This window comes from Labrus mixtus, chromosome 1 (assembly GCF_963584025.1).
Source record: "Labrus mixtus chromosome 1, fLabMix1.1, whole genome shotgun sequence".
NCBI lineage: Eukaryota > Metazoa > Chordata > Actinopteri > Labriformes > Labridae > Labrus > Labrus mixtus.
The window spans coordinates 28,971,462-28,996,720 of record NC_083612.1 but is presented as its reverse complement, the minus strand read 5'-3'; the positions used below and the strand labels follow the sequence as shown (position 1 = coordinate 28,996,720).

The window sequence follows — 25,259 nt, the reverse complement described above, 5'->3', positions numbered from 1 at the left end:
TTTTTGGGGTTGAATGGTTCTTCTACATCTGGGGCACAAATGATTTTAATTGGGTGTAACAGAATGATTTAATACTATTTATACCAACACATACCCATGGCATTAAATCCATTACTACAACAGCAGCACTGCGTTAGAGAGGGTTGAGTTCAGCTGACTTTGTTGGCTGTGTGCGTTGCTGTCAGCCTGTCGCACAGCCACTCTGTGTGGTTACATAACCACTGTTGCTCCTGTGCACCCTGAGCCAGTGGAGGGTGAAGAAGGACTTAATGAGCTCTATTGGTGCGCACTGACAACTCCACTCTGCACACACTGACTCTGTGTCTGGACACCAACAAGAAAACCAGTGGAAAAAAAAAAACATGAATGCTTACAGTATACTAGATCAACAAAGTCGAATTATTAAAATTTTAATTTTCATGAATGTCTTTGATAGAGGGTCGGTTTTTCTTTAAAACACATTTTACAAACAGTTAACTCTATTAAACTAAAATATATTTTATGTTCTTATACATCATCTCAAATGTACCAGATTAGTCTAGCATGTAGTGAAACAAACCCCTTTGTCCTGCCTATTGAATGAAAAGGCTTACAAATGTTCTTCTCACTGAGGGAAACTTAAAAGTGATCACATGATTTCTGTGAATCACGGCAGAAAAAAACTTCTTAAGGTGAATTTCAGGGCTACACCTCCTTCGAGTGCTTCTTCAAGAGGTTATGTGCTGAAAGTTTAAAGTGTTAAAGTCACTATTCAGACAACAAATGGACAACTTGACTTTGAATGTCTTTAATTTGACTTAAGAAACCCTGATTCAGAGAGTGCCACATGGAGGTGAGTACAAACAGCAGGTTACAGACTCCAGGCTGATCAGACATTTGGGTTAAAGAGACCGCAGTCGTCTGCAGAAAATAAAAGTTAATTACAACAGAAGACACACTTTAACACCCCTATAAATAAAAAGAAGCTAATCCAGTCTGTTTGCACACATTAAAACAAAGAGACATTAAAGTTAAAACAGGACTTTAAAGAGAATTGATTGAAGAGACAGAGAAGCAGGCCGTACATATGACTAATGACCTCATGTACATTACAGTAAAAGTCAACCGCAGAAAATCATTTTGGATGCTGAGTATTGCCTTTCAAAACAATATCAACATGTTTCTGTTACTTGACGTCGCACAAAGACAAACCCAGTGGATAACAACGGATCATCCAAGATAACACAGCAGGCAACGCCGCTCCAAACCTCTGGATAGTCCCACGCACGCATAACTTAAGAAATAAATACCTTTCTGCTCATTTACGCTCAGAGTGAGAGGAGAAGGTGGATTCAAAGAACTAAAACAAGACAGAAGAGATCAAAAACACATCACTCCACAACAGAAACAAAAGCCGGTCCACCGTGTCCGCGTAACATTTTATGGTGGATGAGTCGGAAAGGGAAACTTTTTGAGAACACAGAGATGGACAATATTGCGGTTAGTGAAGTGAGGAGTGGACAGTGACACTTCAATATAAAGGAAAAAGACCAAGTGGGAAAATACTATTAGCTATTAAAATCTGTGTTCCTGCAAAGTATTGACGTCCTCTACATCATAAAGAAATAAGGAACAGCTGAGTCAGCAGGAGAAAGAGTTTGAACGTTCATCAATGCAGCTTTTCAAACCTGTGTCACTTTGTCTCCTGGTAATTTGCCCTTAAACTACTTGGCCTTGGCTGGTTTTGTGCATGAAAGAAAAAAAAAAGCATATAATTCTATCCTATGACCACCATCATCTCAAAGAACAGTTACAGTTTTAAAATATCTTGAAATAATAAAGAGATGATTTCCTTTAAAAGCCAGAAGGTAACTCCAGAAGTTGATGCATCAAAAGCCCTCAGCGGAGCACGTTTCCTCGAACTAAATGTTAAATGTGATACACGTCCTCAAGACTCTGAGCAAAAACATACACGCACACAAAACATTGCAACCGTTACAAGACTAAACCCAGGACAGCCTGTCCTGAGATCTTCTACATCAAACTGACTGCAGAGCTCCTTCCACAAACTTCTTGTTGGATTGTTGCTGTTTGTCATGTCTTGTTTACTCTTCAGTGAGAAGATGATGTGATGATGTGATCAGACAGCCATAACGCAAAGACCTCCTGAAAGCCATCAGTCACAAACCTGTATGAAAAAAATCCCGTAAGAAAAACACACAGCTTTTTATATGACCACGGTTGACTGGACTTGACAAACTGAGTCTCAGTCAAGAGAACTTAGACTTTAATATTTGTAGCTTCTTACTCATTGAATGATGATTAATTGCTTCTAAATCATCTCTGACGGTTACTCAGCTTCACACACACCCTACTTGACAGTGTACAGTACACACTCTGTGCTGTGCTGTATCCGCAATGCAACTCTATGTGAGGCCATGAACCAGAAACAAAGATGAATCTGACTACTATTGGTTGGTTTGGATGATGTCACTCAAGCCCTTATTCCTATTGGAAGAGTCTTCTGATGTCATAGGAGGTATTATTAGTGCTGGTTAATATTAACATAAGGCTTCATGTGAGTAAATGGTCAAGGGGTTTATATAAGTCTGTGTTAGGCATGTGAGGGGGGAACCATCTGAGTTTGTTAAGGTGACAAAAGAAGCAGCTTCTCCTATTTGGTTTCTCTGCAGGAGGAAAGTATCTCTATTAAGACTCCACGATCCTTGCATTCTATTTGTTGCCGAAGAGCTGCAGGTCGAGGCGAACCCACACTTCCCCCGTAGGAACCTCATGCAGCAGAAGACGACGTGTTACAGGTCCCTTGTTCTCCAACTCTTTCTTTATGGTTGCCACGGGAACCTCTGTCCGACCCAGAAACACTGAAACGAGAGGCAACAAAGAGAAGAACTTTTTATTTGGGTTTTAAAGACACTAAGAATAAGAATGAGACATTATTAGCAGCACCCTGACACCACTTCATTTTAAAAGCTTTAAAGAGGAATACTTGGGAGTCAAGAAAAGAGGAGAAAAGAAAAAGAGAGAAGGTAAATGAGCAGGTAGGTACTGACCGTCAGGGTAAAACTGGTCTCTTTCAAAGATGGTGATGCACAGGACGTCCTGGTAGAGGTCTTTGATGTGAAACTGACAGTTGAAGTTCCACTTGGGGTTCAGAGTGTCGTTGAGGGTCCTAGATGTGAAGATCTGAGCTCCCATGGTCACCTCACAGTAAGGGTTACTTTTACCTGCAGGGAGACACAGAGACAGGTGAGCAGGGACGGAGGAGGGGGAAGGGGGAAAGGGGAAGGGGGAGATTAAGAGCAATCAGAGATAAGAAAATGTAAAAAATCATGAAATGATCTCTCCATACAGCGGTGCCTGTAGCACACAGCGTTGTGTGTAACAGCTGGATTTTACCACAATGTTTAAGTTCACAGTGTGTTTTTCAAATCCTGCAGCATGATTGTGTTGATCACCGCTCACCGTTAGATTTCCCCGCCTTGAGCTCAGTGGCCTCCAGGATGGTGACGAGGAGTCTGCCAATTCCACTCGTCTTCACAGACCGAGCTGCAATCACACACACAGAGGGATTACATTCAGATCGTGACACAGGCTGTCATCAGTCTGAACGTGTGAGCAGAAACACAAACCTTGATAGGCTTTTTCCCTTTTCTTCTTTTCCGTCTCAATAAATTCTTCAGACGCTGCCTTGATCTTCTGAACCCACGCCGTCCTGAAAACACAGAAACACAGTAATGGTAACTGCCTGTGTCTCTACAGTATACAGTGTATGTGTGTGTGAATGTGTCACGCTACCGTTCGTTGATGTTGTCAGTCCTGAGTATGTAGACTCTATCGATGTGTGAGATATGGAAGACCGGCTCGTCACTCGAGGGATCTGGAAGCTTTACCAGGACTTCATTTAGCAGCACCGGCTGCAGGGAAAAATAGAACAGCATCAGACACACAGCTGAAAATCACTACAAACTCTAAACAAAAAAAATCTGCCACACATTTCTGCAACTCAGTCATTTTGTCTTCCACTTCTGTTATGACTTCCCTGACTACAATTAAAAAAAAATAATGTTCAAGGCGCTGGTTAGCCTAGTGGTTTTGTATGCAGACACTATTCCTTATCACAGCGGCTTTTGGTTCAAATCCAACCACCAAACAAACGTTCAACGAGCATGTCCAGCAAGAGTAGTGTGTCAGATTTTTTTCTTCCCAAAAAAGAAGAAAAAATAATAATAAGTTTCATCAAGAAAGCTTTCTGCCATGATACCTTGATCAAGCTGCCTCAGGAGAAGACTCTGAAACTTACGGGCTTGTACATCTTGAGCTGTGCGTTGTTCTTATGGCTGAACAGTTTGTCAGGCCCAGACGAGGTGAACTGTTTAGCCGCATGAGTCAGAAGCAGGAAGTCGTTGAAGAGGAAAGCCCACAGTTCCTTGTTGCTCTTTGCTTTGAACATCTGAAAACAAACAAGTGATTTAAAACAATTATAAAACATTATTCACTTCTGTAAAACTTGTTACATTCTGCTAACATATTACTTTACATCTACAGTTTAGCATCAGAAGATTTTAGATTATGTAACATCATGTGACATGTATTATGTCTGTCTGAAGTCTCCTGGGATGAACCAGCTCACTGATCTCCACGGTCGAGGTTTCGCTCGGTGGTTTGAGGCTTTAAGGTCATAAATCTGACACGCTGATGTCTCCATGTCTCACCTCCCTGTGCTCCTCCTTCTGTCTGGTTCTTAGATCTCAGTACTTACATTTAAAATATTTATTCAGTAAAATGTGGATTTCTCCTGAAAATGAAGACCCATCAGATTGGTTCAGTGACTCTGACATGCTGCACTTTTACTCACTTTTCCACTGTGGAGCAGCTTCCTGGGGCCCAGACAGTTGGTGAGGGAGTTAAAGACCATGTTCTGTTTAACACAGGTATGTCAGAAGGTTAATTCTTTAGCACTGGGTCAGGTGGAAAATTCTTACCAACTTAAAAAGTAATCAAACCAACAGCCACTGAATGAATGTGGCACAAGTTAATGAATTACCTCTGCAGCCCCGTCACACTGTACGTGGCTCTGAATCCATTCCATTCTGTCAGAGTTCTCCTTTTCTCTCACGCCCTCATTGACCTGATCAACACAGAAATTCAGTGCAAAGACATCTTTCACATCAAATGATCAACAAGATCTCTTCCACCCCAGAAACATTAAGAAAAGAACCGTCTTACAATGTAACTGAACAGATGAACGAGGTTATATGTGAAAGAAACAAACCTGTTGACAAAGTTCTTCTGCTCTCTCCAGAGCCTCTTTCAGAGGACCTCTGTCAGCATGGCCCTCTGCCGTGCACTCCAGGATCTAAACCCACACAGACACACAAATACACACAAACAACACACACAAGTTAATTAGACAAAGGGGACGTTCATTTGTTCCACAGTAACACACATCATGAGGTCATTATTTTTAATGAGGAGCTCAAACAGACGCAGTTTGAACATGGTGACCTACGTTTTTGATGTGCAGTGGGTAGCGTGTGATCCTCTGCATGGGCTTCAGCAGGAAGCTGGAAAGCGGCATACCTTTACACCTGTAGTCTGTGGCAATTTTCTGATGGGAATAAAAGACAAATAAACACAAGAAAACTTATTCCATCACCATGTATGTAACTGCAAGGTATCTTGTTTCTAAAACACTACATGATAATTATTTAATGCTTCATTTAAACACAACAAAACATCCTTATTGTATGTCTATCTCATCCTCCTGTACTTCAAAGCATCTCTGCTTTCTTCAGTCACACTGTTTTACCACCTACACCTAAACTCTGGACCCTTTCCTTCCTTACACTCTTCTCTCCCTCATACCTTGAGAAAGTTTTTGAAGTCCGGCTCATTGTCGATGCGGGTCTGCAGCAGCATGGATCCGTTGATCTGGCAGGAGCAGAAGCGGATGTAGGGCTGCATGAGGGACAGCTCTGCAGCCAGGATGTCACCCACCATCTGCACCGGCATGTTCTCCCCTCCCATCTTCTTACGCACACGTAGAGCTCTGCACATGCATACAAGTACACACATGAACATAAGCAGCTCTGGACAGAATCCAAATAGAAACCTACTTTAAAAAGCTGTCAGACCAACAGTCCCCACTAGATCTCATTCACTCTGCTAATGAGATATTTACTTCAGAAGTTTTGTGTTGCAGGTCAGCAGTTCTTTCCAGTTGACAAAGATCATAGTCATCTCTTCATCCTTCATCCGGCCCGACTCCGACATGGGCTTATGAAAAACCTGCAAAACCAGCACAGAAAGATCGCGTTAGGGACGTAAAAAGAATATGATGGATGTATTTTCTATGTGAGTGACACAGTGATGCATGTTCATTACATCCAGCACTATCTGCAAGTCTTCCACATATCTCTCCTCTGTCTGCAACAACTCATGGATGTATCCCTGCCTCTTCTTCTCCTGTGGGCTCAGAGAGTCCAGGCTGTTCAGGTCTGCACACCCTGCACCAGAGGAAACAAAAACTAAGTTGTAGTGAACAGTTTAAAGAGGCATCTACTGCCTCCTGCTGGACGATCGGACAGAAACAAGTACACATGACTGAAACTTTGAGGAAGGAGGACAGAGACATCAGAGGGAGGGAAACAATTAGAAATGGAAAGGTAAAAGGCACACACACACACACACACACACACACACATACACACACACACACACACTTACCTGATACAGGGCCGCCATTTACCCAATGTGTGTGTCCAATACAAGTGGACTCCTGCTCCCTCACTGACCCTGCTCTATCCTCGGCCTCATCATCCGTCTTGCCCCACAGTTTCAGAAAGTGGAAACTGCTCTGTAAATTCATCACTATATTCTGTTGTATCCGTTTGTAGTCGGTCTTCTGTTGCTCGACGTTGGCTCGTATGCTCTCCTCTGTCCTGTTTGTCTTCTCACTCTAAGCCGTTATCTCCTCGTAAAGGTATGAGACTCAAACTTCTCCTGAACCAAATCTGTTTGTACCAAAACAGGAAGGAGGATTCTTAGCTTTTTTTTTCTCTCTCTACCCGATCTTTTGACGCATGTTCAGTGAGTAGAAAAAACATGGGTTTTATTTTAGATTTCAATGACTTCTGCCACTGTACAATAATACATCCCCTGAAATAAATTTGAAACTGTTTTACTAAAACGGTTAAAAAGCTTGTTTAAATCTTATCCGTCCATCTTTATCACATGCATCGTGTTTACTGTACAAACACACACACATACATGTACACAATAACCCTGTAGAGGTGAAGACTCTTATTTTATTTAACAACCATAAAACAATTTGTTTCTTGCAAATCAATCTTTATTTTTTACTTCAGAATCAGAAAATAGATGACACATCTTCAAAAATAGTTACACCTTCTTCTACCAGATTCTCTCTCTATATACTGTATATCATTGAACCAGTAGTGCTATCAGCCTGTGTTGTCATGAACTCTTGATGCAGGTTTCTGTCAGCATGGCCGACAGAAACTTAAAACATCTTCTCACAACTCTGAAGAGGGTTTGTGGTGAACTAGGCAGGAATCCTCATTGAATAAAGCTTTTCTTTTTCCTCACTATGTTGGTTTAAGTGATGTGATGGTGGAGCACTAAAGACATCTGAACTGTATAGAAGTAGTATATTTCACTTGATGTCTAGTATTCATCTGAATGGGTACAGATATCACAGTATCTCATGTGAAGCTTGCATAGTGTTTTAACATGTTCACCTGAAGAAAACGTCTCCTCCATCCAGTCACTCACGATTACTTTCACTTTTATAAGCTCATGACTTTTAGCAAACATGCCTCCCAAAAAATAAAAAATAAAAAAATAAAATCAGAGCAGCAGAAAAAAGCATTCAGTTAAGTAGAAGGTGCAGCAGCAGTTTGCAGTGTTGCCTCAGGAGACCAAAGCTAACGTCTGTCCATGGCTTAAAAACTGTGTGCCATATGGTCACATCATCGCACATCAAAACTACTTCAGTTAGTGATGACAGCTGACCCAGTTATGGCTTTTAAATGTAGAGGGCAGACTGGACATTTCTGCTTGTACCATTTGGATCCAAATTAAGTCAAAAAGAAGGTTTATAGAAGGCGCACTGCAAAATGGTTATATAGCTCACAAAGTGAAAGCCAAAGGAAGCATCCAAATATCTGTTCAGTAGAGAAAAACAACCATTTGTAATCTCAGCATCTTCTCCACTCATGTTTTTAATGTATTTGTAACTTAATTCCTCCCTGAACATGTTTCTTTGTTCATGTTTAAATTCCACCTTGTGCCTTGTTTCAAGCATCTATTTTAAGACAAGTGCTAGCAGGAACTGAAACCATCCATCTAAAAAGCAAACCAACAGGCGTGAAGGCAAGTGTGATATTCAGTGTTTGTAGTTTTACAGACGGACTATCCCAACTACAGACACATCTATGACAGAGTAGTGGGCTCTTTGTGAGCTGGACCCCTTAAAACTGAAGAGTAAGAATGGTGAAACAGGTCAGAAGAAGGTCAAAGAAAAAGATGAAGAAAAGGTGAAGTTAAAAGAGGATGGTGTGGTGTAAATAGAAGTGGATAAGGTGGGTGAGCCACAGAGAGACCCACTCTTACTCTGTAAGATGTATTTTAGGATTAAGTAGATGGTTCAGCGTCATCCGTTCATGATGATAACAAAACAAAAGATACAATTGTATAAGGCACAGAGGCTTTCACACACACAGACTCGATGGTCCTCTCACACAAAGAGAGTTAGATTAGTTCAGTGGGAAAGGTTAGTAGACTGGGAGGCCAAAGACTTCGCCCCTTCAGAGCAGTGAATAAAACTGGGTCTCTCTGAAGTCAGGAGGAGGAGAGGAAGAACAGGAGGAGGAGGAGGAGGAGGAGGAGTTTCTACCGCCCTAGAAGGAGAAAGAGACAGAAGCAAGGGAGGGAAGGAGAAATAGAGATTGGGGAGGTGGGAGGACAAGGAGGAAGGTGAGATAGTCAGTGTACAGGTCCAGAGATGAGTGGATGAAAGAAAAAGCGTGAATGGAGATCAGGGTTGCAGTTTTTAGTTACTGTAGCTTGAAGCAACACAGAAAAGGATCTACGTATTTAAAACATGCACATTGTCTTTGAATGACTTTTACACTAAAGGATTTGCTTACACTGTTGGCTGGGGTCACAGTCCGCTGTGGTCATCTTCACATAGTTGGTGGGGAAGAGACCGGTGGTCCCGTTGATTTCTCCTTTCCACCAATCAGGGTTGTTCTTATCTAAGACGTTGATCAGCTGACCTTTTGAAAAGCTCATCTCGTCTCCGTTGGCCGCCGCGTAGTCGTATATGGCTATCACCTGACAGACTGAGATAAAGGGGGACAGAGCGTTTGTTATCTTTTTTTTCCCCCTCAAATTGTACCTTACTTTTTACTCTTCACCAGTATGTGTGTTTGAACCTGTTTGGGGTGCTGGTGTGGATTTGCCACTGTTGGATCCCAGTATTTTGACATGAGACGCAGGGAACCAGCCCTTCTGACGCTTTTTCCCACGGGCCTACAAACAGAGAGAAAGACACATTCACAAACATTCAAACTAAGTGTGAATCAGACAGCAATGATGCAGACTTACAATAAACACCAAACCCATAAACAAACAGATGGTGAGAGGTGAGGTGAGAAACTCGCTCTGTCAGACCACGAGCCAACTAAACTGATAGTTAATGGAGAGTATTACTTCAGGCTCAAGGAAATCCTTTTTAACGAAAACATTAAAAGGTCACAAATTATGCAAAATGCACTTTATTTGTATTTAAAGCTACAGAAACAGCCTGTTCTGAGCAGGGCTGAAATAGAGAGGTTTATAGGCATGATCAAATGGAATTGACTGGATTTCGAGCAAGAAACTTCACAGACATGTTGTGGGGAACTCTGAGACTTATTTAAACTTGTTGAAAAGGAGTCTATAGCCGTTTTCACATATGCACTCCGGAAAATATCTAGATAATTACAGGAGGAGTGCTCTGGAGATTCTCCTGACCTAGCCGTTCACATATGCTCCTCACAGCGGGGAGGGGGGCAGGGGGGGGTCTCCTGAGGTAAGACGTGATGTAAAGAAACAATGCAGAAGAAGCGGACGAAGCAACAGAGTCCGCTACACAACGTTATAATGAGAACATTTACGTTTATATCAATGCTATGTGTAGTCCAATAAAATGACAAAATCAACAAAAGAGCGGAGAACAACAAACTGAAGAACAGAAAACATAATGCAGCCGTTTAATGACGTGCACGGAGATCGTAGTGGTCGCGTGCATACAGTCTAAGCACCGTGCAGCTGTCACAGTATCAAAATGTCACTCCCCCTCCTATTGGCTCAAGCTGAATTCTCCTGAGAATATCCTGCTGCGTTCTCACATCAGCCCACTCGGACTTGCGGCGGAAAAAAACTAGGGGTCTGGCAGGAGAAATTCTGGGTGAAGTCTGAGTGAAAACTGTGGCTGTTTGCGTTCACATATACAGCTCCTCTGGGAAATATCAGGAGTTTATCAGGAGCCAGTGTGAAAGCCCTATATGTGACATTTAAAATAATCAGCAATAAATCCATTATCAAAATAATTGTTGCAGTCCTACAGAGCTGCTAACAGGAAACCCAGAGTGGAAAGTAATCACAGACCTTGTCGTATTACCTTCTGAACAGTGTTCCTCACAGTTCCACAATAAACAAATATAAACACTGACCTGCAGTTCTCCAAGCCACCAGCCAGAGACGTTCTTGCTGAGGATGAGGATGAGCTGACCATTTTCCAGATTCAGCTGCTCGGGGGTTGTAGAGGAGTGGGCCCGCATTACCTGGGCGATCTCTGTGAGAGCGTTCAAAAGATACAAAAATGAAAATGAAAACTGCAGCAGTATGTAAAACCTGGAGTTGTTTTGTAATGTGACAACCAGAATCAGAGATTAAAATAACACAGGAATCTGAGCTCACCTGGCTTCTTCTTTCCAGATGTGCTCGATGTCTAAAAAACACAATATGATCATTTTAACCCTTTAGAAGTACCACATGAAAAATAAAAAGAACCATCACAACACCACTTTAAATATTGTAATGCAGTAATGGGATGGTAAAAGTGTATGTCTGTTTGTGTTAAAGGGCTCTTACATCCGTCTCTTTAGGTTTGACGTAGTTGCTGGGGAAGAGGCCTACTCGGTTGCCTATCGAGCCGTTCCACCACTCTCCGTCTCTTTTGCCCACCAGGATCAAATCTCCCTCTCCAAATGTGAGATCGCCAGGCTCTGGAGACTCGTAGGTATACAACGCCACGTATTCTGGAAAAGTTTATATAAATGCAAATGAACAGTCATAGCTACAGCTAATATTTATATACATCTATACAGACTTCACTAGCAATCCATTACATGAAACATAATTCAAGTCCCTTCCCTGCAAATGCAATTAATGTTGCGTTATTCACCTAAAAGCAAATTATCTTGAAACATTCTAATACCAGGTACACAATGAGGAACCTGTACTGCACCTTCGAGCTGCAGGCTGTCTGCAGGGTCCAAAGCATCAGGAGGTGAGCTCTTCGTGCTGCAAACACAGAAAGAAAACTTTACAATACTTATTTATGTACTTAGAGTCGGCCCTCTCTCAACCGGAAGGTCAGGGGTTCGATCCCTGCAGCCTTATGTCCATGGTCACTTTACATAACAACCTCTGTCATCAGTGTATGAATAGTTGTGTGAATGGCTATGTGTGAAATGTGCTGTAAAAGTGCTATGAGTGTTCAGAAAACTAGAAAAGCATTAAAAAAAGCTCAAGCCCGTTTACCATTTGCTATCTTTTCAATCGGGCTCAAAATGTCAAGCATCTATTGAGATCAGCAAAGTTGTACTCAAAGATTTATCCCAATCCTTGTGATGCAGGATCTCCTAATGAAGATGGGGATCATTAGTCTGCTGTATGGTGTTGGTTGAACAGCGGTCTAAGAGGTCGAGTTTCTTAGAATACCTGGGCTCATACTATTCAAAAGCACAGCAACATTTTAACTTTCTCCTTATAATAAAAAAGCAGAGGCTCTACTTAATCTGCAGTCTCATTACTGTTGGTCTTTACTTTAGGAACCTGCTCTTGATTGGCTGGTTTAACAAGGAATTCACCTTCGGGTTCAGTTTCTTCTTCACAGCAACACAGTGATACAATGCCAGATTGAATCATCGAGCATATAAAGCTTCAGTGTGTTACACTCAACAACACAGTGGACTGCTAATGCCAGAGGAGTGATGGAATCATTTCTGCAGCCAAAATACCTCACATACTGGAAAAGTGACCACACCTTGAGACGCAGGCAGTCACATGTGACACACACATCGTCATGTGACTCAGCATATATTCTAGATCAAAAGGATCCTAATGAGCTCAACACATGTTGATGGTAAAGTGGACAGGTGAGTCTGTCAGGCTGTGCATGATGTCACGTAAAATATAATAGAACACGACCAGTAATACTGAGGTTGTGGTGTGTGTGTTTGATTTTATGTGCGAGGACAACATGCTCTACCTCTGAGGTTTTTAAAGTCTGACACTGTGAGCAATGTCATTTAAAGTTACTTTAATTATACATTACAAGTTTCTGTTTTGCAATTTCCCAATAGGCATACAAACAAAACTAACGCTGGATTGTTTGGATACTGATTATGTGATGATTGATTGGCTTAAACTAACAATGATATCTTCTGAAAGTGTGAGTCATTCTAAAGTCAAGATTCCTTCAATATTGTCTGACCTGTACAAGGTTTTTTTGCTACCTTTATTTCACTAGTATTTCTAGCTAGCCCGTACCTTTGGCCATCACAAGTTAATAACGAGCACTCAACTCATAATAATAATAATAGTAATAATAAATTGGTTTTATATAGCGCTTTTCTAGATACTCAAAGATGCTTTGACAAGGAAAAAAAACAAACCAAAATCGACAAGGACAGTACAATGAAGAAGTTACTCATATCAGGGCTGTTTGGTCTTGAGGGTCAAAAACCCCCTTTTTCTGAAAAAAGCTTCTGTCATGATAATTTAAATTCACAAATTAAGTTGTAAAAAGTGCATCTAAAGTAATATTAAGTATTACATTTGACACAAAGTAACCTGAAACAGAGGGGAAAATAGAAAAATAAGACTCCTGACTTTTTTATATCTTTATAACAGATGTGGATTTCCAGGCCAAGACCTCTGATTTTCTGTTTTGGTCATTGTTCACAGTTTGTCTGGCAGCTGAAGTCATGAGTAAGGAGTTTTAGTTGGAGGTAAAAGCTAAGGCTTACAGTTGAATTCTATAAACAGATAACTTTATACAAATGTTTAAAACTACTTAAAAGCTCAATTGTTGGGGCCGACTTGCTCAGAGATTGACAGTCAGACATCATTGTGCTGCCTCGTATGCTTTATGTTAGTAAAGATGGGGATATTTTCACAAAGAGAGAAATCAACATCCCCCACCCTCTTGTGTGAATAAATAAAAATGAATGCATGAAGACTTACTCTGAACTGTCCTCTTCTCCAAGAAGTGTCACATATGTCTTGGGGAACCAGCCCTGTTCACCATTCAGCTCTCCCAGCCACCAGTTCTCCTGCTGCTCCAACACCTGAATGACATCGTCCTTATTGAAGTTCAGGTGGTTGTCTGTCTTCGCGGTCCATGAGCACAGTGCCTGGGCTAACACGTTACCCACCACCTGCTGTGAGAGGCACAGAAAGAAGGGACAGTGAATATTTGAGATAAAAATATGTCCAGGAAAGTGCTAAACCAGTCGCTGCCTTATACAGGTGTCCAAGCCCTCACCTGTCCGTGCGCCTCAAGGGGTGCAGGGTGTGGAGAGTGTGTTGGTGTGAAGGCAGATTTTGTCCCTGCTACCTTGGCAGCCTCGAGGGCATTGGACAGCTGCGACTGAAGGGGCATTTTAGGAGCTACAGCAGGAGCAGAAGAAGAAGCAGCGGCACTATTAGCGGTGCTGGATGGAGCTATTCTTTCAACGTAGCTTTCTGGGAACCAGCCCATCTTCCCCTGTTTGCTGCCGCACAGCCAGCCCTCCTCTCGCTCTGTCGTCTCATCCACCTGATGGGAGGGTGAGGAAGAAATCAAGGAGGACATTTGAACAAGAAAAGTTTGATCATTTCGATGTTAGCTGTTCCTTCTTTCCAGCTCTCCTGACGTGCTTTTTCCTCTTACCTCAATGATATCTTCTGCATTGAAAGTGAGCTCTTCGTTGTTTCGTGCAGTGAACGGGTAGAGCGCTTTGAAGGAGGTGAGAGCTGCTGATTTTCTGTGATGTGTGGCTCTGGGTTGTCCCCCTAAAGAGGCACATGGAGGGTTATTATGTAAACTTTAAAAAAGGTCTTATAAAACACTTCAGTAAGGAAACGTGTGAGTGTGTGTGTGTGTGTGTTACCTTTCCTCTCCTCCAGCCCTCTGAGCAGAGATGTCAGTTTCTCCTGAATGTCTACTTTAGTGCCTACTCCTGGCTGCTGCTGCTGACGAGGAGCTTCCTCTCTCCTCTTTCTCTCCTCCTCCACTTTCCTCTTCTCATCTTCTGCCTCCTTTCTCTTCCTCTCCTCTTCTGCCCTCTTCCTTTCCTCCTCACGCTTCCTTTTTTCCTCCTCCTGCTGCTGCTGCTGCCTCCTCCTGTCTTCATCCCTCTTTCTCCTCTCCTCCTCCTCTCTCTTCTTTCTCCTCTCCTCCTCCTCTCTCTTCTTTCTTTCCTCCTCCTCTCGTTTTCTCCTCTCCTCACCATCTCGGACGGCCGCATGGGCCGCCCTCTGTCTCCTCCTCTCCTCCTCCTCCTTCTCTCGTTTACGCTCCTCCTCTCTCCGCTCATCTTCCAATCGCTTCCTCTCCTCCTCTTCTTTCCGTCTCTTCTCCTCTTTCTTCTTCTCGTCCTCCAGCTTTCTCCTTTCTACCTCTAGCAGCCTCCTCTCCTCCTCTAGCTTCCTCCTCTCCTCCTCCTGCCTCCGTCTCTCAGCTTGCCTCTGTCTCTCCTCCTCTTCTCTTTTCTTCCTTTCCTCCACCTCCCTTCTTTTGCGCTCTGCCTCCTCCTTTGCTCTGAGCTCTCGTTCGGCCTGCTCCTTGGCAGCCTGGATGAGAGCCTGTTTCTCTCTTTCCTCCTCCTCCCTCTGTTTGGCTTCTCTCTCCTCCTGGAGCTTCCTCTGACGTTCCTCCTCATCCCTCTTCAGTTTCTCCTGCCACTGGCGCTCTTTTTCTATCTTAATACGCCTGTGAATGGAGCAAATAATAAGCTTATTTCAAAAGTTTGTAAAGATGAGAAAGTGTGAATGGACATATCAAATAAGCATTTATATTTTGCGCTTTTACTTGAAACTTAGATTGAAAAATTGTGAATTTTGAAATATATCAGTCTAAAAGACAAATACCTCTGAGCTTCCTCTTCCTCCCTCTGCCTTCTGTCTTCCTCCTGGCGTTTCCTCTCCTCTTCCTTCCTTCTCTTTTCCTCTTCTTGCTCCTTTCTCCGGATCAGCTCCCGGCGTTTGTCCTCTTTAATGCTCCGTAGTTTCTCCAGTGCTGCCTGCTGCTGTCTCTGACTCTCCCTAAGTTCCTAATGCAACAAACAAACACTTTACTAAAAACTGGATAAAAAATGAGCTGACCAGTTTAGCTGCTAAAGGACTGAACACACATGAACATACATTTGCATAGCTGGGTGACTAAACATTAGCGATTAGAAGTAGGCACTGAGACACACAGAGAGAAAAATAAGTAGAATGAGAATAAAAGCCAGAAAAGTTAAGTCTGCTCTGAAACTTTCAGGAGAAATATAAGACATTAAAAGAGAACAACAAAGACACCTAAAGCGAAAACCTTTAGTAGGTAGAAGAGGTTACGGAGGCAGGCCAGCAGACAGAAGACAGCTTGAAGCATAGAGTTCTCCTCACCCACATACTGAAAAGTCTGGGGACAAGGGAATACAAGACGGGTGAGAGAGAAGAGAGAGAAGAAGAAAGAGAGAGGACGAAGGTGAAGCATGAGGAGATAAGAAGAAGAAGACAAAAGAGGAACAGAATAGGAAGAGGATGTTAAACTTAATAAAGGGACAAAAGTTATAATGGAAGGTAAAGGTGAGGAGGAGAGAAAGGGGTACAAAGGGAAAAGCTGCAGAAGTTAGTATGTTAGATTTGTGGAAGCTTTATAACAAAGACTATGATCTAGACCTGCCCTTTATATTCAATGTCCTGACACAACGTCCTGTTACAATTTGGCACAATATATAATAATAATATAATAAAAAACGGAATGATTTATTTGTTGACTGTAAACATTTGCACATGTTTTAAAACTGATACATTTATTTGTTCCTTCAAATGAGAGATGAAAAAAATAATCTGTAACTACTAAGTGTTGGTAAATAAGGCAAAATAGATATGGAGATGAGACAAGTTAAGTTTGTATGTAAAACAACCAGAAGATAAAAGAAACTGCATCTAGCTGTGCGGTTGGCTTCACAACACCTTGTTGTTACTTTAACCGTATCTGACAAACTAACATCTATTCACAGTGTTTCCCCTAGGTTTACAACTTTTGTGGGGGGGGGGGGGGGGGTGGTGCGGGCAGACAGACGTCGACACAAATACTTGAAGGAATCTTGGTGTTCATGCGTTAATTGACAGCTGTCCTGTTCTATCGGAGAGGTATCCTTAAATGACTTCTGTCCCTGATTTCCGATTCTATCCACTATCCTATCTCTACAATAAAAGGCACAAAAAGCCCAAAAATAAATCATAATAATAAAAAAATAATAAAAAAACATTTTATTAACTTGCCCTTTAAAGGCTTTATATGCGATTTTTTGATCCAGCAGATGTCGCCCCTAATGGTAGGGGAAACACTGCATGACTTATGTCTTAAATCTCACCTCAACTTTTAGTTTATGCATTTCAGGAATTTTGGAGTTTCTTATATTTTATTCAATTAAGTGAATTTACCAACAAGTTAAGTTAAACTACAAGACATACAAACTTTACACTCAGACTTCATCTGGAGTTTCTCCTGCCAACCCCATTGTTTATTTTCTGCATGTGAGAGTGTAGCAGGATATAATAAGGATAGTTCACCTCGAGCGAGAGGGAGGGGTTGGTGATGAGTATTCCCTGCGATTGGTGCATACCCATAGACAGTCTGCATGTGACCGGTACAATCTCCATGCACAAAACTAAACTGTTGCATTTATGTTTTGTGTTCACCAGTATGTTCTTCTCTGTTCTTTCGTTGATATTTCACCATACAGTATATAGTTCCCAAGGAGTGCATGTGTGAAAATGGCTTAGCACAGAAGTAAAGTCGTGAATGGGTAGATAAAGTAAAGGACAAATAGTCCACTGTCCTCTGCCAGCACTGCCCCCCTTCACTTCACTCATTTTGTTCACCTTAAGAGGACTAATGAACAGGCAGATTTGTAGAAATGTGCTGCTAGCTAAAGCTAAGGCTGAATAAAAATGTTCAATGTAAAATGTTGTTTTTAAATAGTCTCATGCTTATATTGTATTTGTACTTACTTGCACATCTTTGTTGTACTGGTCCATCTCGCCCAGTTTTGCTGCAGTTTCTTTCTCCAGAGCTTCCAGCTGCTGTCTCAGTTTCATACATGTCCCTTTTTTCTCTGTAGCACCCCCCTTCAAGGCGGACATGGTCGACACTACAAACAGATCAAACACAAGCTAGAATCTTCAAACTGAAACAAACAAATACAGTGCTATGGCACCAGGGAGCATGTTGACAAGGTAAAATCCATTATGTTCTCACCTACATATTTCCAAATAAGTATATATGCATTTTTGATATTTGCATTGTTCGTAATAGTGTCTAGCTTTTCATTCATTTAGTTCTATGATTTTTGCTGTCATTTACAATCTATTAAACAGTTCTATATTGTGTATACATATTTATACTGTGACATCACTCCAAATATCTTCGTCAATGTGTTGTGTTCCTGAGTTCTGATTATTTTATCCTCAATACTGACCAGGCATGTTATTGAGAGCCATGTTTTTCAGTTTCTCAGTCAGTCTCTTCTGCTCCGGTGTCAGCTGGGACAACTTCCTCTGGAACTCCTGACCGAGAGGAATGCATGAAAAGCAACAAGAAACGTGTCACTGGGGGAAACTTTTTGTGAAAACTTCAATGCAATGTTGCTGATTCTCTATGCAACCTTAAAATATTTTAGAAAAACACATGAACAATAAAAAGAAGGAATACAGGACTCACAAACACACACACACACACACACACACACACACACACACACACACACACACACACACACACACACACACACACACACACACACACACACACACACACACACACACACACACACACACACACACACACACACACACACACACACACACACACACACACACACACACACACACACACACACACACACACACACACACACACACACACACACACACACACACCTCTAGCTGTTTCTGCAGGTTGTTGATGTCCTGCTGGCGTGTTTCTACCCTCTGGTTGGTCAGATCAAGCTCGGTCTTTTGAAGTTTCTTTTTGTTCTGAAAGTCACGCAGCCGGTCTGAGATCTGACGGTGTTTGTTACCCTGAGGTAGAGAGACACAGAGAGAGTGTGAGAGAGGAGTGACAGAAACTTTTCAAACTCTCCTGAACTGTGCATGATGGGTGAGAGCCAGCTGGAATCCAAAGCTGATACTGTAAGACTAAAGTACGCCGACATGACTGTACTGAGAATAAACTTCTACAATGCCCCTCTTTGTCACTCACAACAGCCTCCAGCTCCATCTCCAGACTTCTTTTCTTTGCTTTCAGTCTGATTATATCATCCTGTTCCTGCTCCCTCTTTATCTTGAGCTCTCCCCGTCGCCTCCTCTCCCACTCCTCCTTCCTCTGTCGCTCGAGCTCCCGCTGTGCTGCCTGGAATGAACCCACACAGGACAATGCAGTGTGAAGATATGGCTCAAAACTGCATAGCACTCATTTAGACAATTTGAACATGCTCCTCCCACCTCTTTTCTCTCTATCTCCCTCTGTCGCTCTTCCTCTTTCTGCCTCTCCAGCTCCCGCTGTCGCTCCAGCCTCCTCTCCTCCTCTTTCCTCCTCCTCTCCTCAGCCTCTCGAGCCTCCTTCTCCCTCTTCTCTCGCTCCTCCCTCTCCTTCTGAGCACGCCGCTCCAGCTCCCTCCTCTCGGCCTCCTGAAGAGCCAGTCGTCTTTTCTCCAGCTCTGCGTTTCCTCGCTCCAGGTTCGCTTTGAATTTATCCTCAAAAGAATCTGAACATTGACGGAAGAAAATACTCTGATGAGGTCAGAAGTGTGGTTCACGTGTGTTGATTGAAAGCAGTCAAAACCACTTTGTATTGTGTTAAGTTCAACAAGTATAACCTCATTTCAGAAATGTGCATGATTTTGTTATTACGGTATCATTTGGCACATTTTCTCATTGTACTGTGCGATCTTTGGTTGTTTGTATTTGTTTTGGATTATATAGTGAAGGAGACTAGAGAACCAGACTCTGGTGTTCCTGTCTCTGTGATGAGAAAACTGAAGAAGTATGAGGAAGAACTTCACAGGAAGCTCCAGGAGGAGAGAGAAGTGACACAAAGGGAGGAGGAGGAAAGAGAGAAACAGGCTCTCATCCAGGCTGCCAAGGAGCAGGCCGAACGAGAGCTCAGAGTAACGTCAGCAGAGAAACAAAGCTACACACTCTGTGTTTAGATTTGGAAGTGTGAATACTAACAGTTGGCTTTGGCTTTCTGCGGAGGCTCAATGTCCAAGTCATCCTTCAGAGCAGCGTAAAGAGAAGAGCTGGATCCATTCACTGCAGCCCTGGAATGTGCATAAAATAACATTACATTACACATTATTAAAATATGAAGAGAACAGTAACTTTAAAAGAACTCAGATCTGGTTTGCAGAGTGTTTTCACTGGTTTTGTTCAATGGAGTAATATGTGCACACATACCTCCTTGAGGGTGGAACCAGCTCTGTTGGCAGAGTCAGCGGCAGAGGTTGTCCAGTCTTTGCCACGTCCACCAGATGCATCGCCAAAATAAACTCCTCAGCTTTCAGCTTGCCGTCCTTATCAACGTCAGCCAAATTCCTGTGGGAGTAGAAGTGCACAGTTTTTATGATGATACACTCTACAAGAAACAAGGTCTTTCTAATGAGAATGAGAATCGTTTTTTTAAATCATGGTTATATATATATATATATATATATATATATATATATATATTAAACTTGCTGGTAAAGGTTAGGGATTTAACTTCTCATCTACATATAAAGAGTCTGATCTCAACTGACTTGTCTACAGATATGGACCATATCATTAATTAACCTTTATTTGATAAGACACTACAAACAGCCTCGACTTCCAGACAAATATTCCCCTAATAAAAAAGTCGGATTGTAACACCAGCTCCAGTCGAATGAACTTTCTGACTTCTTGCTGCCAAACATGACCATAGCTCGCTAACACTGTAGCAATCACAGGACATGTTCAGACACACACACATGATTTTCTCACCAGATGGAAGCCAGCTGTGTCTGAGTCAGCATCGTGGTTGCCATGGCACCTCTCACCTGCTGACCTGGCAACGAGAGTGATAAATGTTATGACACTTGTATAGCACAGACTTCTGGGTGTGGTGAAGAGAAAGGGGGTATAGGTGTTTGTTTCCAGCGCTGGTACAGTATGTGGAGATTGATCATTTCACTTCAATATGCTGGTTGAACAAAGAGAGGAATATTATGATTCACCAGAGCTGGCTTACATGACTGATTTGAGTTTTTCTTTATTTGTCTGAGGTAAAAGGTTCTGATTTAGAAATATAAAACTAGAATATTTTTGAACTCAATCACCTATTACAGAATACATTGATTGAACAGACACCTCTCGTCCACATTGTGAATGCTGCGTGGTTTTTCAAGCTATTATCCACCACAGAAAAGCTATTTATGATATTTATTTAATGCTGGACAGCACAAAATATACAAGACACACCCTAAGAAATCTTGGGAAAGTCTTGGGAAAGTGTGTGTGTGTGTGTTGGGGGGGGGGGGGGGTGTTCTTGCTCGCACATGTACGATTGGTGTTTGATGGCTTTAAGGCTTTTTCAAGAGAACAGGTCCAACAAGAGTTGCAGAAACTGAACGAAAAGGTGAATGCATACTTAGTGTGTGTGTGTGTGTGTGTGTGTGTGTTAAGAAATAGTCGCTGTGTTTGAACACACCTGCGGCATTCACTTCCTTAGTTACCTAAGGCTTGACACTGGATGGAGGTCGCCATTATGAAATCATATGTAAGTGTGGTTTATGAACAACCCCTCCAGCATCCAGACCTAAACATTGTTACGTACAAACACATGGGGATAAACATCATACCAGTGAGATATCCAGTCATTAGTTTATCCAGGCTGTTGAACTGCTGCCTGTATTTGAGTCTGGAGGCGTGTGGCACAGCCCAGTCGCTAGGAACGGCTGCCATGGGGGACATCATAGAGGGGGACGAGGAAGCGGAGCTGAAAGAGACAAAAATACCAGCTGAATGCTCCAAACCTCAGTGTGATTTTGAACTTCAAAGACACAGACAAGATAAATGACAATGCCATTCCTAAAGGAGGAATTCGCTTGAAATTTCCGTGTGTAGGTTGTGTTTGTGTGTGTGTGTGTGTGTGTGTGTGTGTGTGTGTGTGTGTGTGTGTGTGTGTGTGTGTGTGTGTGTGTGTGTGTGTGTGTGTGTGTGTGTGTGTGTGTGTGTGTGTGTGTGTGTGTGTGTTACCTGCTAGATCCCAAGTCCAGCAGTGAGGAAGCCTTGTTCAAACCAGCAGGAGCAGCAGAGGAGAGTGCCAGCGGGGAGGTATAAGGGGACGCAGAGTAAGGTAGGCCTGATGAAGCAAACACACATATCTATTACACACATATCTATTATTTTCTGCAAATTCATGTCGATATTTTATTCTGGCCACTAACGACAGCTTTTAAATCTTAATCTGTTGTTTCCCCCAACATGATTACTTTTCTAAAAACAGATTTTAATAAAAGGGAAGGGGAGCCCTGCAGTGGGTCAGTTATCTATTGTTAAACAGACACTGCTGTAACCTTGTCAAGGACAGGGACGCTGTTCGTATGCAAATCAGGGAGAGACCTGACTCTGCAAATCCCTCGTCCAGTTGAGTCAGGTTTTATTTCGATTTGTTTCTTATTCCCTTCAAAATATAGAAATATGTCATTTCTGCACTTTGCTGATACGAAATATCAAATCTACTCTAAAAGGAGACTCTGATAATGACTCGTATTATCCAGTAATAGACACATAGGAAACAGAAAATTAAAGTTAGAAATAAAAATAGTTTGTGCTAGGGGTGCAATGGATCACAAAAACTGATCTGATCTAATCGTTTGGAAAGAAGATATTATATTAGAAATCATGCTGTAATATAAAAATCTGCATCATTTAAATAATAGTATTTGTTAATCCAGAACAGAAGTTTTCTATTCAGTTTGAGCTTTGACAAAGTTCAACACGCACAGTACATTTAGCAGATGCGTATGTGTCTTTGAACAGACTGCTTCTGCAGCACGTCTTGTGAGTCAGACGAAACAAACGGAGAGCGTTTAGGGGCTATATCTTCAGTTTTTGGACCGAACAAAGCGCTCTGTACCAGAGTTTGTTTGGTTAAGTTTACAGCTACAGACTACCGCAGGCTGCAGGATAATGTTACAAATGCTACGTTTCTGATTGTTGTCATGCAACCACCAGCTGATACAGACAGGATAAATGTGGACACGGAGAGAGCAAAGAGAAAAGTCGAAGCAATGTCTGACACAGTGTCGATTCACAATGAAATATCAACCCTGTACGTCCTTTTTATCTGTATGAAAATCTGCAAAACAAAATTCAGAAAAAGATTTTGAAAAAGATCGAACTGCCTTCTTATTTTTAGAGCTGATCTCCATGCGCACACTACTTAAACCCTGCCTTTTTCCACTCACACTCTGCACAGGGATTTAGCGACAGAACATTTATTTTATACTTTGATGATAAACTTTCCATCGATCAGCGGGTCACATGTGGCCCAAAGTGATAATGAATCAACTGTGATCCGATCACTAGTATCTACCAGTTGTCAAAGCTCCAGCTGGCATATGAGAGAAAATTCCCATGGTGCCGTTCGGCAGGGTGGCGCTCCCCATGGTGGGCATCATTGGCCTGGTGGTGTTGGCTACTAGAGGGCTCAGGCCTGTTGCTGTAGGAACCATAGGGGTGAGGCCCGTCATTGGGGTCAAAGGTGAAAGCCCAGGGGTTGACAGGGAGAGAGGAGCCAACATGGAAAGGTTTGACCCTGGCATCATGGTCATGCTACTCAACCCTTAAACATAAAAAAATAAACACATTAAGTCAGAAAACAAAGGACACATTTTTAACTAACATGCATAAACAATCAAAAATACTGTACCATAAGCTGAGGTAGGGGTATTTAGGGTGGGGGCAGGCACTGGAGGCTGCTTCATGATGATTGGAAGTGCTAAGGGAAGCGATGTACCCTGAAGTTTTAGCTTAATGAGCTTCATAGCAATGGAAAACTCCAACCTGTCCATCTTCCCATCTTTATTCATATCAGCCAGAGACCTGAGAGACAGAGCAGACAGAGAAAGATCAGAGAGTGTGAGGATACCTCAGATCAGTGCGTCAGATCACTACAGATGATAAACCCAGGAGAACCATGTTTTACTACTGGGTGAGTAAATGTGAGAGTCTGTGTGTGCTTCTTACCATATCTCAGCCAAAACTGAAGCAGGCAGCCCTGACTGGAGGAAAAACTTCCTCGACTGCTCCCCTACAGAGACAGACAAAAAGCAAAGAAACAGAAAAAAGACATAGAAGTTCATTAACACACAACACAGTAAAACTATAGTTTGTGCCTGCAGGTGTGTGTATTTGCCTTATCACCGGAGTAAAACAAGAATGGGTGCATTTAATGGCCTCTTATCTATTTACATCTACCTGAGTATCATTGTGGTATTCAGAAAGAACTTTAGTTTGAGCATGTGGCAGAGGATGTGTCAGACATCACCTTTAGCATGTTGTTTGTGTGTTTGTATGTGTGTGTGTGTGTGTGTATGTGTGTGTGTGTGTGTGTGTGTGTGTGTACCTGAGACATAGCCCATTGAAGGGGAGAGGGTGTCAAACTTCTGATCATGTTTGTCCCTCTCCTCTGGGGTGATCGCCCATGTGCTAGTGCCACCTAGAGAGACAAGAACAAATCATAGAGATGGAAAAAGGGGAAAAAAAGTGATAGAATACAGGCGTAGGCAATTATCACTAGATAAATATTAGGCCTTAGCTAGGTGATTTGAATTGATGTCTGTGCAAATAGGGGAGCCTGCAGGACCAGACAGAATTGACTGTATGCGTGTCGCCGGAGCCGTTTGTTTACACATTTTGCCTCTTTTGCTCCTGTAACGCCTGAATGCTGTGTAAAATCCCACACTGGGACAGCAATAACATGCCAATGATGGCTTACAGGTATGTAAAAAGGCTTCTGATATGAAGGATTTGTGCTCAGAAAAATCTGCTCTTTGAACAGGCCTAAGGCTGTGTACGTTCTCACTGTCTAAATAAATCACATCTAATTCTGAGCAGAGCAAACATACACATTTGCATGATTACGAAAACGGACCATTTCTGACATGCAGGGAAACAGAAGGGAGGACAGGTGCATACACAACACACACACACACACTCTCACACACACACACATGTGGATCAAGAAAAAGTACCAAGGTCAGCCCATAGGCAGTAAGGAGCAACGAAAGCACAGATATTGACAAGGTGATAACTTAAAGCCTGTTACTGACTAACTACATAAAATTAGGGCAAGAGAAACCTCACTTACACAAACAATCATAAAGAATAACAGACATATCACTACAACTGTGGTTATTCAGACACATGCACATGTTAGTACCAATGCATCAAACTGAGAATTATTTCCACAACTGGCTCCTTGCTGGTCTCAGCGGATCTGCAGAGCCTTAAAACACACACTCACACTCACACACACACAGACTTATATGGTCCTCCTCCCTCACACACAGACACACACTGCAGAGGTCTTACCATTCATGTTTGCAGGTGGCAGGGACAGAGAGCGGGGGAACTCCCGACAGCGTCCTCAGCTACTGCTCGCAGCCATCTGCAAAACACACAGT

At 42.3% G+C, this 25,259-nt stretch overlaps 1 protein-coding gene across 1 annotated transcript in view; it reads right to left on the bottom strand.

Moving 5' to 3' along the window:
* Positions 1-771: 771 nt before the first annotated feature.
* The window catches only part of itsn2b (intersectin 2b), a 33,550-nt gene continuing 9,062 nt past the window's right edge, over positions 772-25,259 (bottom strand). Inside the window, exons 2-40 of the mRNA XM_061041072.1 lie at positions 25,168-25,243; positions 24,200-24,292; positions 23,821-23,884; positions 23,504-23,676; positions 23,168-23,416; positions 21,826-21,931; positions 21,429-21,565; positions 20,572-20,635; positions 20,008-20,145; positions 19,783-19,871; positions 19,054-19,316; positions 18,812-18,961; positions 18,490-18,630; positions 18,030-18,117; positions 17,563-17,702; positions 15,427-15,608; positions 14,448-15,268; positions 14,228-14,349; positions 13,841-14,113; positions 13,540-13,736; positions 11,537-11,592; positions 11,161-11,327; positions 10,987-11,017; positions 10,740-10,861; positions 9,459-9,555; positions 9,171-9,365; positions 6,385-6,506; positions 6,182-6,288; positions 5,866-6,049; positions 5,510-5,608; positions 5,273-5,356; positions 5,045-5,128; positions 4,856-4,918; positions 4,301-4,450; positions 3,796-3,914; positions 3,630-3,712; positions 3,463-3,546; positions 3,051-3,224; positions 772-2,861 (exon numbers count right to left, since the gene is read on the bottom strand). Of these exons, the coding sequence (XP_060897055.1) occupies positions 2,713-2,861; positions 3,051-3,224; positions 3,463-3,546; positions 3,630-3,712; positions 3,796-3,914; positions 4,301-4,450; positions 4,856-4,918; positions 5,045-5,128; positions 5,273-5,356; positions 5,510-5,608; positions 5,866-6,049; positions 6,182-6,288; positions 6,385-6,506; positions 9,171-9,365; positions 9,459-9,555; positions 10,740-10,861; positions 10,987-11,017; positions 11,161-11,327; positions 11,537-11,592; positions 13,540-13,736; positions 13,841-14,113; positions 14,228-14,349; positions 14,448-15,268; positions 15,427-15,608; positions 17,563-17,702; positions 18,030-18,117; positions 18,490-18,630; positions 18,812-18,961; positions 19,054-19,316; positions 19,783-19,871; positions 20,008-20,145; positions 20,572-20,635; positions 21,429-21,565; positions 21,826-21,931; positions 23,168-23,416; positions 23,504-23,676; positions 23,821-23,884; positions 24,200-24,292; positions 25,168-25,174 (5,667 nt within the window). The 5' untranslated portion in view covers positions 25,175-25,243 and the 3' untranslated portion in view covers positions 772-2,712. The remainder of the gene's footprint in view (positions 2,862-3,050; positions 3,225-3,462; positions 3,547-3,629; positions 3,713-3,795; positions 3,915-4,300; positions 4,451-4,855; positions 4,919-5,044; positions 5,129-5,272; positions 5,357-5,509; positions 5,609-5,865; positions 6,050-6,181; positions 6,289-6,384; positions 6,507-9,170; positions 9,366-9,458; positions 9,556-10,739; positions 10,862-10,986; positions 11,018-11,160; positions 11,328-11,536; positions 11,593-13,539; positions 13,737-13,840; positions 14,114-14,227; positions 14,350-14,447; positions 15,269-15,426; positions 15,609-17,562; positions 17,703-18,029; positions 18,118-18,489; positions 18,631-18,811; positions 18,962-19,053; positions 19,317-19,782; positions 19,872-20,007; positions 20,146-20,571; positions 20,636-21,428; positions 21,566-21,825; positions 21,932-23,167; positions 23,417-23,503; positions 23,677-23,820; positions 23,885-24,199; positions 24,293-25,167; positions 25,244-25,259) is intronic.